Source organism: Rhinopithecus bieti, unplaced genomic scaffold, assembly GCF_001698545.2.
Source record: "Rhinopithecus bieti isolate Rb0 unplaced genomic scaffold, ASM169854v2 scaffold_27185, whole genome shotgun sequence".
Classification (NCBI taxonomy): domain Eukaryota; kingdom Metazoa; phylum Chordata; class Mammalia; order Primates; family Cercopithecidae; genus Rhinopithecus; species Rhinopithecus bieti.
The window spans coordinates 972489-988912 of record NW_016812512.1 but is presented as its reverse complement, the minus strand read 5'-3'; the positions used below and the strand labels follow the sequence as shown (position 1 = coordinate 988912).

At 37.4% G+C, this 16424-nt stretch overlaps 1 protein-coding gene across 1 annotated transcript in view; it reads left to right on the top strand.

Annotated features, from left to right (window-relative positions):
- The first annotated feature begins 741 nt into the window (after positions 1-741).
- The window catches only part of MMP16 (matrix metallopeptidase 16), a 295760-nt gene continuing 280077 nt past the window's right edge, over positions 742-16424 (top strand). Inside the window, exon 1 of the mRNA XM_017896416.1 lies at positions 742-1389. Within this exon, the coding sequence (XP_017751905.1) occupies positions 1258-1389 (132 nt within the window). The 5' untranslated portion in view covers positions 742-1257. The remainder of the gene's footprint in view (positions 1390-16424) is intronic.

Sequence of the window (16424 nt, the reverse complement as noted above, 5' to 3'; positions counted from 1 at the left end):
TGTCCACCGTTCACTTGGAAAGTGAGCATTTTCATCCAGCTTCTGTATTTGTCTAGTCCCCCACCAAAACCCTGTGCCTACTCCTCAAGCCTGGAAGGCGGAATGTAGCTATGGTAGAGGGGATTCAGGAAGACACCAGGCCACAAGCTCGGCGGACCCCAACAAAGTTTTGGACGTTCGGGATTTGCTATCTCAGGCTTCCCAAACTTGGTCAGCCCCGCCACCGACCCGAACCACCCAGCGGTGCTCAGTGACCAGGCGCTCCTCTGATTCCCAGCGCCCCTAATCTTCCAGGGCCGCTTCCTCAAGAATGCTGACTGCTCTCCAGGACCAGGGGTTGGGCCGCTCTCCAGGCCCCCCGGGTCCTCAGCCTGAGCCCCACCCAGCTCATGGCTGGGGAGGGGCGCACTCGTTTTTAGATGCGAGGCGGCGGGGTGGGCGAGAAGAAAGAATGGAACCGCCCAGGTTCTTGGGTGCCTGCCTCGGGGATGCGGGATGGGAGATACTGTTGAAGAGCTGTGCTCAAACCACGGCCCTTGTCGCGGGCTGGATACCTCCGGTGTGCCCTACCGTAGTGGGGAAGCCTTTATGAGCCGTCTCCTTTAAGAAGCGCGCGTCCGTGTGTATCTGGCTGTGTGTATGCTCGTGTGTGTGTGTGTGTGTGTGTCGCGGTGTGTGTGTTTGTGTGTGTGTGTGTGCGCGCGCGCGCGCGCGCCAAGGGCCCCGAGAGCCAGGCAGACCCCGGGAAGGAGGAGTTATGTAGATTACGGATGAACATTCTGGAGGGGAGCAAGGAGAGGAGGGAAGGAGAAGCAGAGGCAAGAGAGTGAGGAGCGGCGGAGGCCCTTCCCGCAGCAGCTGGGGGCGGCGGCGGCGGCTGAGGAGGAGGAGGAGTAGGCGGTGGAGGGAGGAGGACGCACGGGCTGGAGGCGGCGGCGGCGGCGGCGGCTGCTGCTGCTGCGGCTACGACTCGGCGCTTTGAGCCGGAACCGCCGGTGAACTTGGGCGCCACGTTCCCGGTGACTGACCCCGGAGGATGGTGAACAGGAACTACTGCTGACCCTGTCTTCGTCGCTGCCTCTCCGGGGCTGCCGAGCGCGGGGCCCCCGTCTCCTCCCCTTGCCCGGCTGTGGGTGAACCTGCAGGCTCCTTACCCACCCGGAGGACTTTTTTTTGAAAGGAAACGAGGGAGGGAGGGAGAGGGAGAGAGGGAGAAAACGAAGGGGAGCTCGTCCATCCATTGAAGCACAGTTCACTATGATCTTACTCACATTCAGCACTGGAAGACGGTTGGATTTCGTGCATCATTCGGGGGTGTTTTTCTTGCAAACCTTGCTTTGGATTTTATGTGCTACAGTCTGCGGAACGGAGCAGTATTTCAATGTGGAGGTAAGAGTGCGAGGGCTTTCTTCCTCCTCCCTTGCCTGGGCTGCTCCCTGAAACATTTCCTTCACTCCTGGGATCCTTGTAGCTCAGACCAGCCTGGGTCCCAACACATTGTTTCCCTTCCAGCTGCCGAGACCCTGGTTCAGTGAAGGGTGTCTTAGGTGACGGATGCGTGTGAGACCCAGAATCCGTTATCCCCGGCAGCACAAAGCACGATGCTGCGCGCTCAAAGACACAATTGTAGCCAGTCCATGCTTTTCACCCAAGGAAGAGAAGTCCTACATATAGCAACCGTGTAGCTAAATAAGGCAGCTTGAGTTTATGATGGATACACAGCTCGGGGAAGACAGAATTAATTCCCTGGCATCATGTGCTGCCTAGGTATTGTTCATGAAATCTTTCTCCCGGTGTTTGATGCCTAACAAAGGAGGTTAAAAATCAGAGAATCTAGAGGAAAGCGTGGGAACATTAGATGTGTTTAATAACATTACTTTGTGATAAAACACTTGAGAGTCTTTTTTTTTCATTTAGACATAACTTAATACACTGTAACTAGATCTGGCTACACAGAGGACATGAAATCCATCTCTTTTTAAGTGTCTTCTTTCCTCCTCCCCCGCCAATTGAAAATAAACGTGGCCCAATGTAATAGTTTTGAGGTGTGTTTTTAATTTGATTTCACACTCTCGTGGCAAAACGGGGAGGTTTTAGACTGTCATTTGCTTTACTTTGATAGCTTTGAGAACAGACCGCACAAAGCAAAAGGGAACTTAAGGATAGGGACTTGTCAGACCTCTGCCAAAGTACTCTTCCTGTCATCAAGTCGGCACTGAAGCCAGTAATGTGCAATAAATCAATTAAAGCTTGTATACACTTGGGCTGTAACACAACTTTATCACATATACGGTGGGATGCAAAGCCAGTAAGAGGGCCTTAGTAACATTTACTTCTTTTGATTAGATCTGATGTCCTCTGATCTCTCAAACGAATTGTAAATAATTCTTTAAGGAATAATGTGATTTTTTTCTTATATTGTTGATATTATAAAGCTTATTGTCATTTTGTTGGGAGTGTGTGTTTACACAATATCAAGACCTGTTGCACAGTATTTGAACATGCTTCGTGTAACCAATTGGTATACAGAGTATACATAATAAATACCATGTGTAAAGGCATATTCTGAATATAGCTGTGTTTATAGAAACTGTTCTTAGGACTTCATGTAATAGGTGATGGTTAGTACAGAAAAAAAGTATTTGAAAAAGTAAGAGCTATTATCAAAAGAGTTAAAGACCTTTACAGATATTAAGTATGAATAAATTACACAAAAAACCCAATTTGAAAACGAAAAGGTTTAACCCTTTGAAAATACAACTTTATTTTTTCTGGATAAAAGAGAAAGGGGCTTGAAAGTCCAGACTTTTTTGATTGCAAATTTGAACTTTTGGAAGTACGTGCCACAGATGCATTTTTGTACCTAACATTTAAATCAAGAGATAATTTAATGTTGAAATGAAGGATTAGTTCATAGGCTGGAGAAATTAAAGTGGCAAGCTGTTATTTATAATGTTATAAACAGAAGGGCCTATTGCTTCAGATTGGTGGTGATGGTGGTGAGGTGGAGTGTGGGGGAGGCGGTAAAAGTAAGTGCAAGGTTGTGTCTTTCTGACTAAGGGAAGGGAAAGACAGCCTGGATTGATGGCTACCTGCTTTAGGAAAGTATTAGATTTGCGTTCAGAGATTAGGGTAACATGAGTTTTGGTGATTATTAGATTTTTCGTGAGACTAAACATGAAAGATTGTATTTCTTTATATTGGAATCCCTCAGTAAGTTCAGATATTATTATGCAAGAAAAAGTTATGATTGTACTAAAAAAAGTCTTTAATTTTGGATTCCAATGACCCCTTATCTTTCTTCATTAAGATGTGTGGGGAAAATGGTTTATGTTTGTGGAGAAAATAGTTATTTTCCCATTTTTAGAGTATTTAACTTATTCTATTCATATTTATTATACAGATTTAAGCATGACAGATAAGAAGTCATGTGCCATCTCAGACCTTTAAAACCTTACTTATTAAAATGGGAAATTTTTAATGGTTTAGAGCAGATTATATGCCATAGTTTGTGTTATCCCCAAATAGTGTTTTTAAGCTCTTGAGCTCATTTTGGTTGGATTTATAAGCTTCTTTATGTGTAATGATACCCCCTTTTTTTTTAGATCGTAAGAGTTGCTGCTAGTGAGATGAAAATATTGTCAAGAACACAGAATGACAGGATGTTTTCTGACATAAATTGCTGCCTGATTCGCTTCTATTTGATGTTTCTTTTTGATAGGAAACACTAATGGGAAGAATGGTCCATCACTTCCTCTCCAGAAGAGGCACTTACATTGTGTTCCTCATTCTGGTGGCAGAACATACACACTGGGAATGTTTTATTTGATTGATTCTCAAGGACAGCCTTAAAATAAACAGTAATGATATCAGTCATGCATGAAGCTCATATGATCATAAAATTTTTTTTTTCAGTAAGCACAGAAAGTTATTATAGTTGGAACAAAGCTTCAGAGGGATGCTTTTTATGCTGACAACTAAGATTACATTGCTTTATTCATCACTAAACTTAACAATTTGTGGTCCCCCCATTCTTTTTATCTCTATGATTTAAGGTTTAAGACTGTATATTTTCCGGAAAGTGGGGATTAGAGTAGGGTGGCTGGCTAGAATTAGTCATGTTAACTCTTTCCTGTTTGATTTTTGAGAGTATAAATATTTGGAATTGTCAATTATCGAAGTGAGAGATATTTTTAATATGGTGATAAAATCCTGTTACAGAAAGATAGTGCATTTGGTTTTGTTTGTTTAGCTTGCTTTTAAGAAGCAAAAAGGAACATCTCTTACAACTGAGAAAGGGTCAGACACTACCAGGAGTAGTACTATGGAAGAGATTCAGAACATTGCTCTACTTTCATTTCAAGTGGAACACTTTCAATGTTAAGTCTTCAGTATATTCTCATTTAGGTAAAGATTTCTGTATATCATTGGATACCTTTTTTAAGAGTTGGTCTTTCAGTGTGTGATAATTAGCATGATGCAAGGGAACACTGCTAATATTAACTAAAAGTCAAAACCTGTTGTCATTGGACAGCAGTCTGAATCAGAGGTGTTCATTGGTCAGAAGCAGCTAAATTATTAATAAAGAATTATTACTTATCTACTGTCTTAAAAATCATTTTGTTTCTAAAATAGCTATCTCATACAGGGATGCTCATGATCCTGTGGCTTTTTTTTTTGGTATGCTGTGAGCATTGTTGTTATGAAATTTGAGACAGAATGTAGTTCATGATAGTAATACCTCTCGTATCATCAACTCTGAGTAGTTTGTCAAATATTACTTATGTGAGCAACATATTCCTTATCAATTTCTAAACAATAGTGTACATTTCCAGGGAGGAAAAGTTTTCAAGCCCATTTAGTGATGAAGTAAAACATATAAAACTCTAAATGATGCATATATCAAAGCATAAAATGATTAGTCTTTTGTGACAAAAAAGACTTGATAAGGCAAAATTGATTTTGTTGTTCCTGATTAAAGAAAGCAGAATATTTTAGATTTCAAAGGGGTCTTTTATGACAAATATGAATTGAGTATAACTATTTCCTAAATTTTTCTTGCAATATATTTACTTAACTGATTTAAAATTTATTCACCTTTGTCAGGTTTGCCTGCATGTACCTAGAAATTCAGAGTTTGCATTGGGTACTTTTGTATTGCATATAAATTTGGTAATAATTGATCATGAGACATTTCAGAGATAAAAAATCGTATTTTATAGAATTTTACAGTCTTATGTTGGGACGCTGTTTTGCTTTTCTCTTGTTCTTTGATTGCTTAAAAAATCAAGATGCATTATTTCATTTGGACATGGAAAAATGGTGGTACCATGCCTTCTTGAGTAAAGGTTGTCTCCTGAATATAGCCTATAATTCTCCACTGTAGCAGTTTATAACTGGTCAACAACAGGGGCTGTATGACTGATTCATCAAGATTTTTATGTACTATAAGGTTGCAGGTTTAACAAAATGTCTCAAATATGCTGGCTGTTTAGGGTGCTCATAAGGGCCCAAAGCTATGACAAGGAGAACAAGAGGCTCAATTGTTTTAAGGTTCTCTAGCTTCTCCTACATGTCCCACCTGGACTATGCCTTTCTCTGTTCAGAGTTGCCTGGGCTGGGTCACTCAGGGCTATGGTTATTAGTGAAACCATTACAGATAAGCATATGCCAGTGAGGTGTGTTTTCTCCTACTATCCCCTTAAGAAATGCAGAGAGAGCAATAGTCCAAGTTCATCCCTCTCCATACAGCTGGGTTTTGTCTTTCATTCACTTTGTTATCAAGTAAGAATACAGCTGGGTTCAGTGACAACTTTTCTATCTGTGGAGTCAGGTTAAAAATGATGAACGTGAAGTTGTCACTTTTTCTTAATTAAGGTTATTAACATAAGAAAATTTTAGGGCAGTTGTTTAGTGGCATAATTATTTGAATTAATCAATAACTGTATGTAAATCTATATTACTGACCTATGTCGGTTACTCAAAATGTACTTGTTCAGACTATTTGGTAGAGGACCAATTGGAATTATTTTGGGACCAAAAAAACAAAAATGGATACTTGAATTAATGTATTACATGTATTCAGTGTTGGACGAGAAATATTTCTTTCTTTACAGCCCTTCAAGAAGTGTTGGACCTTTCAGCATGTATGTTTGAAATTGATAGTTAATTTTCATATGACTTTCTATCAAAATTTAAATATCTGTGAATATAATAATACTCATCAATTCATTTTATATTGTGTAGAAATATAGTAATTAAGAGCACATATTCTGGAACTAGACTGCCTGTGTTCTAATTCCATCCTTTTTGTCTGCATGTTTTATAGTAAGAGACAGGTTAATTAGTCACTCTCTATGAGCCTCAGTTTAACTGTCTGTAAAATCTGAATACTTCAAGTACCTGCCTCATAGGGTTGTTTTGACAATTAAGTAAATATATATCATATATATGTGTATATATTTTATGTGTATATATTTAATAGCTTGAAATATGCCTTCACATGGTTGAACACTCAATACTTTGTAGATGTTGTTATTATTTATTTATTTAAATACAGGATCTTGTTCTGTTGCCCAGGCTGGAGTATAGTGGCATGATCATAGCTCACTACAGCCTCAACCTCCTGGGCTCAAGCAATCCTCCCACTTCAGCCTCCTGAGTATCTGGCACTACAGGCACATACCACCCTACCCAGGTTTTTTTTTTTTTTTTTTAATTTTCAGTGAGACAAGATCTCACTATGTTGTCCAGGCTGGTCTCAAATTCCTGAGCTTAAGTGATTCTCCCTTCTTAGCCTCCCGAAGTGCTGGGATTACAGACATGAGCTACCACATCTAGCCACATGTCATTATTATTAATAGAAAATAAAGGTTGATAAGGAGGTAATTGGCACCATAGCATCTAATGACATAAACATCTATCAGGTTAGGACATATCAACTGGTCTAGGAAGATTTTATTTAAACACCTTTCCATTTATTAAAAATATAATGTACTGAAAATCAACCAAGCTAACATCAGTACATTTTCTTCCTGTAGGTTTTTCTTAGTTTAGTTCAGGAATGTGATTTTCACATTTTGTCTTGTCATCTGTTACTATCATAGAATATCAAGTTCAGCTCACACCTTCTTTTACAACATTAGGTTCGCTGAAATCTGTTCATCTTTTCTAATGCCATAGAAAATAAGTAGGCCTTTATAATTCAGTAGCCCTTTTTATTTTAATTGGATCAAACCCCAGGTGCTTCCTTCCCATAACATGGGCAGGATTCAATAAGAAACTTAGGCCAGCTCTGTTGTACCTCAAATTCTGAACAACAACCAAACAGTCTTTTAAAAATTATGTATTGGGAGGGATAAGAATGGACTGAAAAATAAATTAAAGTGTTTTCTACAGTAATAAAAAAATTAGTGAAAAACAGGTCGTATCCATATAACATCGGGAATGGCAAGATAGCTAGCAATGTAGTGTAATTGAGCACTGGGGGAGAAGCTGAAGGAGGTGGGCTTTAGCTCAGGTTGTTTCACTAACCTGGCTTTGAACTTGAACATGTCATTTCTTTGATACCTTCATCTACAAAAATGAGATGTGAATTAAACTGTCACTAAGGCCATTTCCAAATTTGAAATTTGATAGTAGTAAGCCTAGAAGCTTTAGTTTATATAGCCAAAGGGGGTGGGGAATGCAATATTGACCCTGTAAATTTGGTAACAACTGAATCACAAAGATAGATAGTTCAGATTTTTTTTTTCTGAAATAACTGTAATGAGGAAATACAGAATGTATAGCTTAAATCTAACATGTGTTATCATCTGTAGTTCCAAAGGGTGTTCCATTTTGGAGATCATCCTAGCCCTCTGCTGAGTAGTAAATACATTGGCAGCAAATGATATGTAATTTTAAAATCTAGTTTTGGCCAAGGTAGCAAACCTTAAATATTAATTTTAAAAACATAATTTAGTGCTATTTTGAAAAACAAATACCGTCTACAAGTGGTACTTCAGTCATAAAAAGGCAAGTTGGAATAAGTTCAAAATCTAAGTTTTAACAGTTTTTGGAAAGGAGTGTCTCAAAATTTAAATCTGTCTCTCTGTATATGTATACAAATATCAACATGTTTTGTAGTGAAATAAAGTGCTTATACTGTATTCTCCATTTGCCCATTGTGGGAAATAATCTGGGCATGTGGTCTTTGAGGGATTTTTTGTTCTTCACCACATATTTGATTTTGAGTATGAAAAATCAGATTGCATTTGTTTTATCAAATATGTAGTTTATGTGAACAATAAAAAATTTCATGCTAAAAGGACAAAATACTAAGTAATAATATATGTGACAGTCACATTTTCTTTTGCCTTATTTTGCTTTTACTTGGGGAAGTTATTTTTAGATTTGAGGTTCTTTATGAAACCATATTTGATTGTTGCTTCCTGTCATTTAGCACTCTAAATGGATTTTTTTGCTTGGTGTTTCACCACAACTGTTTGGCATTGTGCATCCTTAGGTTTGGATAGTGGCATAGCTTGATGAGCCACATGACAGAAGCTGAGCCAAGAGAGTAAGTGTAACCTGTAACCTTTGATTAAATGTGACCTCTTGGTGTGGTATGTAAAAAGAGGCTAGAGGGAGCTATTGTGCTTTTTAAAGACACCAATGGCTTGGAAGAACTTGGTTTAAAATCAAGGACAGATACTAGGTGCAATCAGATGTTGCAAAATGAATCATAGCCAATTGTAGATTTTGGATAAATCAATGAACGCAGTTCACGATTTAAGATGTAAGCTGGTTTACTGAGAGCCACTTGGCACCAGTGATTACATATTTGATGAACTAAGAAGGAAATTAGCACTTCTCTAGGGAAAAATGTTCTGGGCATGGCAGTATAACAAAGAATATTATAATGCAGGAATGCTCTACATTTCTCTTATTTTTAGGTGTGCAATAGGTCAAAACCTATACATTGTAGTGACTAGGTGTATTTGGTGTTCCTGTTTTAATTAAAATGTCTAATGAAATAATTGTGGTTTTATAGATTAGAGGTGGAATAAATTTCATATGATAATGTCTTTTAGGTTATGAGTAGCAAAAAATCCAATTTTAAAAGCTCATAAGTCTAAAATGATTTAAATTTCTAATGTTTACCGTAAGTCCTTATTGAATAAATACTTTTCAATGAAAGCAGATTTTAAAATACAGCTTTAACCTATTCTTCCTGTTAAAAATATGTAAGAAATGAACCACAAAAGTGTGAAACGATGTGGTTTCTTTTAATAGGAGCCTATGAAATGCTTTTAGTTGAGCAGATTATTATTTGACCTCTGAGAGAGATTGGGGTATAACAAAGGCACTTGCTAATGCATTAGGGCACGCCAGCATTTAGTTAAAATATTATAAGCTACTCGTAACCATCACTAAGATTTTTTGTAAGTTTTTTAGTCTAGGCACTTAAGTGAGATATGGATTATTGAAGTAAATTATGGACCCTGAGAAGAGATAAATGTTCTCAAGAGAGATAGTCCTTAGCGTGATGTATTCAAATGACCAAAGAGACCCAAATAAACTACTCACTGAAATGGAATCTTACAGTATTTGTTTTAACCACATTTAAGTTAAGGAGGAATAAACTGCCATTTTTAAGGGGAAGCTGGATACTTTTATAAACTTCATGTCCCCAAATTGCTTGCACCTGATGTGATGTCAATGGAATGTAGGCATGTGCCTCTGCATGCGGCTGATGCAGTCAGACCCCGAATGATGTCAGTGGAGGCATTTTTCCATGGGAACTTTTCACAGTTGAATTCCTACCATGTGTTAGTAATTTCTCATTGTTTATAATAATTAGAAATTTGTTTTTATTTTAGGTTCTAATGTCTGTGCATTCATTCCTTCTTTACTCTCAACAATTGCAGTTCCTTTTCTCATGCTCTACTTGCTTCATCTAGTTGGCATCTTAGGAACTTCATATTGTACTTATATTGCAGGACCTCAGGCTTAGAAGGTGGGAAAAATTATGAAAAGTCACATTTTTACCCCTCCCCTCTGTCATCTTTAATAAAGTAAAATAGTTTCAAATAGCTTAGAGAAACGAATGTATACTCAATGGTTTATATAAAATCAAGAACAAATATAGAAGAGAGCAAGAGCACTACTAAGTCAAGAGCATTACTAGGATATGGCTAAAATCCTTTTTGGAGGTTTGGGTATTCCTTATATTACAACAGTGCTACTCATATAACTCATTGTTTTGCTTATGTATGATGGATTGAGTGAATTTGTTTGCTCCACGGGTGACTCAGGCAAATTGCTTAAGTAGCCTTTGCCTTGTTTGGGCCATTTATATAATGGATATGTGATCTTTATTGCCTGTCTGTAGCATGGATTTTATAACAACAGCATCCAGACACTGCCAAGCAGTCTCCTTTGTAAGCAGGAATAATATGGTGTCTCAGTCCCTGAATTCCCTCTGATAACTGGGAGCATAGAAACACCTACATTCTGCCATTATATTCTGATTAAACAAAGGTCCAAATAACCAGCAACATGGAAATACCTGGAATTTATTTGAACACTGAATTTTAATTATAATGAAAAAAACAATGTTAGTTAACGTTGGTTAAACACAAGCTATGTGCCTAATAAGTGTTCTAAATGTTTCATATATAAACACATTTAATTCTTATTATTACCTTGTGAGTTGGTATGACGATTTCTGTTACACAAGTGATGGATCTGCAACTCAGAGGTTAAGGAACTTGCCAAGGTTACATTGCTATGAAGTGCTGAAGTGGAATAGCCTAAAATCAAAGCGGGCAGGCTGACTGTCATACCCAGGCTTCCAAACAAATAAATACAGATGAGAATTAACTTCCAGGTTCCCAGTATGGATAATTTGATCCAGTTCCATTACTAACATCATTTGTATTCCAAACTAAATTGGTGTAACAAATATGTGTAGTGGAAAAATATCCTGAGCAGACAGTCTTATCTGGAGTAAAAACTGAATAGGGTATTGTTGATTTGATTGGTTGATTTAAGATTGTTTTGTGGTACTCATTATAGTTTTACAGTTACCTAAATCATTACATAATTGGTAATCCATGTATGGTATAATCTTAAATACATACAATATTAAATTGTAGTATTTTATTTTTCAACTATTTGTTATATTGCAGTTTACCATTAAATCTGATTTTCAAAGTGTTCAGGAAGATTCGGTTACATTCTAAGATTAAAAGAATTGAACAATACAGAAAATGTAATGAAAAATCTTTGTCAGAGATGGATGTTCCAATGCCCTGCAGGGAGGAATGTGTATGTCTATGGCTACTGTATGTGTATGACTGGCATGTTTTATGAATTCTGGCGTTTTGTTATTTTCATATATTGCATCTATTGAGTAGAAGCCAAAAGGAAATATATTTATTTTATTGTTTTTAAAATATTTATTTAGTTTAATATAAAGCGACATTTTTCAGAGATAGATCAATCCAGCAATGGATCAGGTGTCTCAAATGTTACTGAGTTCCTCCTCACTGTTTGAGAATAGGCCTGATGGCTGGTTGTTGCCTTTATTGTAGAGAGAATAGAAACTCCAACATGGTGGTTGACCAACAGATGTAAAAAACATCTTCAAGCCCTAAGATTGTTCTTGTATGTAGCCTTCAGCGCTCACATAATTTATTACCCTATCAAAGAAGGACTATTTCTAAACCAACTTACAAAGGTGAAAATCTAGGTGATTTTTAAAAAATCTTTTCTACTTTCTCACTTCCTCTTAAGGAAGTAAAACCATACCTCAGAGATATTGCTGGTTTGGTTTTCTCACTGCAATAAAGAGAAATTCACAAAGAAGTGAGTGACATGAATTTCTTGGTTTCCCAGTACATATAAAAGTTTTACTTACACTATACTATATTCTATTAAGTGTGAAAGAGCATTATACCTAAAAAAGCATGTACATACCTTAATTAAAAATACTTAATTGTTAAAGGACCATTGAGACTTTGGCAAGTCCTCTTTTTGCAGCTGGAGGGTGTTGCCTTGATGCTGCTGGCTGCTAACTTGATCATGGTAATGGCCCTGGAGATGAGGGTGGCAGTGGCAATTTCTTAAAACAACAGTGAAGTTTGCCACATTGATTGACTATTCCTTTCATGAAGGATTTCTCTTAGCATGCAATACTGTTCGATAGTATTTTTACCCACAGTAGAACATTTTTCAAAATTAGAGTCAATCCTGACAAACCCTGCCGCTGCTTTATCAACTACGTTTCTGTAATATTGTAAATCCTTTGTTGTCATTTCAACCATGTTCATAGCTTCTTCACTAGGAGTAGATGTCATCTCTAGAAACCACTTTTTTTGCTCATCTCTAAGAAGCCTCCTCATTCATTAAAGTTTTATAATGAGACTGCAGCAATTCAGTCAGATCTTCAGGTTCCATTTCTGATTCCCTCAGAGTCATCGATAGGCATTGGAATAATTAATATTGTTATTTTTACCGCCCTCCATGGATCATGAGGATATTTAGTGGCATCTAGAATGGCGAATCTTTTACAGAAGGTTTTAAAGTTACTTTGCTTAGATCTATCAGAGGAATCACTATGTATGGCATAGTGATTATAGCCTTACAAAATGTATGTCTTATATAAGCAGGCTTGAGACTTGAAATTACTCTTTGATCCATGGGCTGCAAAATGGATGTTGTGTTAGCAGGCATGAAGAAAACAGTAATCTCCTTGTATATCTCTATCAGAGCTCTGGGTGACCAGGTATGTTGTCAGTGAGCAGTAATATTTTGAAAGGAATCTCTTTTTCCTGAGCAGTAGGTCTCAGTGGATTTCAAATATTCAGTAAACCATGCTATAAAAAGATATGTTGTCATCAAAGCTTTGTTGTTCTATTGATAGAGGAGGGTAGACTTAGCATAATTCTTAAGGGCCATAGAATCTTTAGAGTGGTAAATAAGCACTAGCTTCAACTTAAAGTTACCAGCCGCATTAGCTCCTATCAAGAAGGTCAGTCTGTCCTTTGAAGCTCTGATGCCAGGCACTGATTTTTCCTGTCTAGCTATGAAAGTCCTAGATGGCCTCTTCTTCCAACATAAGGCTGTTTTGTCTATATTGAAAATCTGTTGTTTAGGGTACCCACCTACATCAATTATTTTAGCTAGATCTTCTGGATAACTTGCTGCAGTTTCTTCATCAGCATCGCTACTTCATCTTGCACTTTTAGGTTACATAGATGGCTTCTTTCTTAAACCTCACGAGCCAACCACTTCTGGCTTTCAACTTTTCTTCTGCAGCTTCCTCCCCTCTCTCAGCCTCCATAGAATTGAAGAGAGTAAGGGTCTTGCTCTGGATTAGGCTTTGGCTTAAGGGAATGTTGTGGCTGGTTTGGTCTATGCAAACCACTCCAACTTGTTCTGTAACAGTAATAAGGCTATTTCACTTATCATTTGTGTATTCACTGGAGTACCACTTTTAATGTCTTTCAGAAACTTTTCCCTTGCATTTACAACTTGGCTAACTGTTCAGTGCAGGAGGCCTAGCTTTTGGCCTGTCTTGGCTTTCAACGTGGTTTCTCACTAAGCTTAATCATTTTTAGCTTTTAATATAAAGTGAAAAATGTATGACTCTTCCTTTCACTTAAACATTTATAGGCCATTGTAGAATTGTTAACTGACCTAATTTCAATATTGTTGTGTTTCAAGGAATAGGGAAGCCCAAGGACAGGGAAAGAGATGGGGTAGTGGCCAGTCAGTGGAGCAGTCAGAACACACACACTTAGTTACTGTGTGGCATCTTAAATGGGCAGAGTTTGTGGCACTCTGAAACAATTACAGTACATCAGAGATTAGTACATAGAGTGAGCTTTGGGAATCTGTATTTTTTAATTCTAGAACCCTAGGTGAGTTTTTGGGTCTCTGTTTGAGTGCATATCTCACGATATGTTCTTCAGAAGCTAATGCTACAAGACATTTCTCAGAAACATTCCATAGTCAAATAAATTTGGTAAGTGTTAGAAAAAGAAAAAGAACACTAACCACAGGTCACCATAACAGATATCATCTAATGAAAAACTTTGAAATATTGTGAGAATTACCAAAATGTGACACAGAGACATGAAGTGAGCACATGCTGTGGGAAAAATGATGCTGATAGACTTGCTTGTTGGAGGGTTGTCACAAACCTCACTTTGTAAAAACTACATTATCTGTGAAGTACAATAAGGTAAAATGCAATAAACGGAGGTATGCATATCCTGTCCCAAAAAATGGACAAAATGTTTGAACAATGATATTCAAGTCACTGGACTTTGGGTAATAAAGTAGTTATCCCTGAGAGATGGGAAACAAATGCAAAGAACTTTAGGATTATCTCAACTTGCTGCCTTGAGAGAGTTTCCAGCCATAGCACCAGGAAGGTGGAACCCAAGTTGAGCTGGACAGACTCTGAGTTAAGGAATGGAGCTGAGTATATAAGGAGACCAAGGTGGCTCGCATTCAGAATACTGGAGAGAAGAGGACTGCAAAGAGCAAAAACACCAGAGATCTGCCCAGGGTTCCCCTTGAGTATGCAGTTGAGAACTGATCTGTGTCTTCCTATGAAGTAACTACTGGTTGCCAAGGAAAGAATCAACCAAAACAGCTAGAGGGAATCATGCCCAGTGTTCATGAAGGCCTTGCAATAGTGCCTGCTCCCTTCAGCCAGACTGGATAACCTCATACTTCTTAGGGCAAAGGGGAGAGTGCTTAGAAGTGTCTTGCCTCAGTTATGAAAGATAATTAGCTCTGGACTAAACACTGCTTTGGTTCAGCTTAACAATACCTAAAAGGAAGACTGGAAAGAATCACACTGTTTCTAAGTGACTTAACTGATTTCACAACAAAGCTTAATAATATTTATTGGAATACAGAAATAACCAGCACCCAACAGGGTAAAATTCATAATGTCTAGCATATAATAAAAAATTGTCAGGCATACAAAGAAGCAAAAAAACACTAATTAGGAGAAAATTGTATATATTTAAATTGATTGAAAAAATCACAGATGTTATAATTAGCAGATAAAAATATGAAAACATTTGTTATGACTAGATTCTTTATGTCCAAAAGTTGATTTATGGAAGATAGATTGAAATTGAACTTGTAGAGATAAAAACTGCAATATATGAGATTAAAAATAAACGTGAAGTTAGCAGCAGATTACCCATTAATGAAGAAAAAAATAAACTTTAGGTTGCAGAAATACAAGTAATTCACAGAAACACAAAACAAAAATTTAGCAATGAACAGAATATCAGTGAGATATGGGACAGCTGCACATTACCTAATATACATGTGATATGGTTTGGCTGTGTCCTCAACCCAAATCTTATCTTGAATTTTCTTGTGTTATGGGAGGAACACAGTAGGAGGTAATTGAATCCATGCGGAAGGGTCTTTCACATGCTGTTCTCATGATAGTGTATAAGTCTCATAAGATCTGATGGTTCTATAAGGGGGAGTTCTCTACACAAACTCTCTCTTTGCCTGCTGCCATCCATGTAAGATGTGACTTGCTCCTCCTTGCATTCCACCATGATTGTGAGGCCTCCCCAGCCAGGTGGAACTGTAAGTCCATTAAACCTCTTTATTTTGTAAATTGCCCAGTCTTGGGTATGTCTTTATCACCAGTGTGAGAACAGGCTAATACAACATGTATACGTGTAATTTAAGTCTCTTAAACAGGGAGAGATAGAAAGAATAACGCTTTTCCTAATTTGATGGAAAATATATAAACTCACAGATGCGAGAAGATTGATGAATCCCAAGCACAAAGAAAAAAGAAGAAAACTACAGTAAGGCACACCATAATCAAATTGAACAAATGAGGGATAAAGAGAAAAATCATAAAAGCAGACAGAGAAAAATAGACACCTTTCATATAGAGGAACAAATAATTGCAGATTGCTTGTCAGAAATAATACAAGGAAAAGACAGTGGAGAAACATCCTGAAAATACAGAAAGGAAAAAAACCTCTCAACCTAGGATTCTGTACATAATGAAAATATATTTCAAATACTTAGGCAAAATAAAGAACTTTTCAGAGACACAAAAGCTGAAAGATTTATCTCCAGCACAACAACATGGCATAAAATGTTAAAAGCTGTCCCCAAACTGGAGACAGCACAGATATCCATCATCATCAAAATGTACGCATACAAAACTCTGACACATCTATATAATGGAATACTACTTAGTCATAAAAAGGAATGCACTATTGGTACATTGTAAAATAGTAAAGAATGCCAAAATAATTAGGCTGAGTGAACAAAGCTAGTTAAAAGGAGCACATACTGTGCGATTTATTTTAAATAAAATTATAGAAAATGGACACTCAACTTTTTTTTTTTTTTTTTTTTTTTTTTTTTTTTTTTTT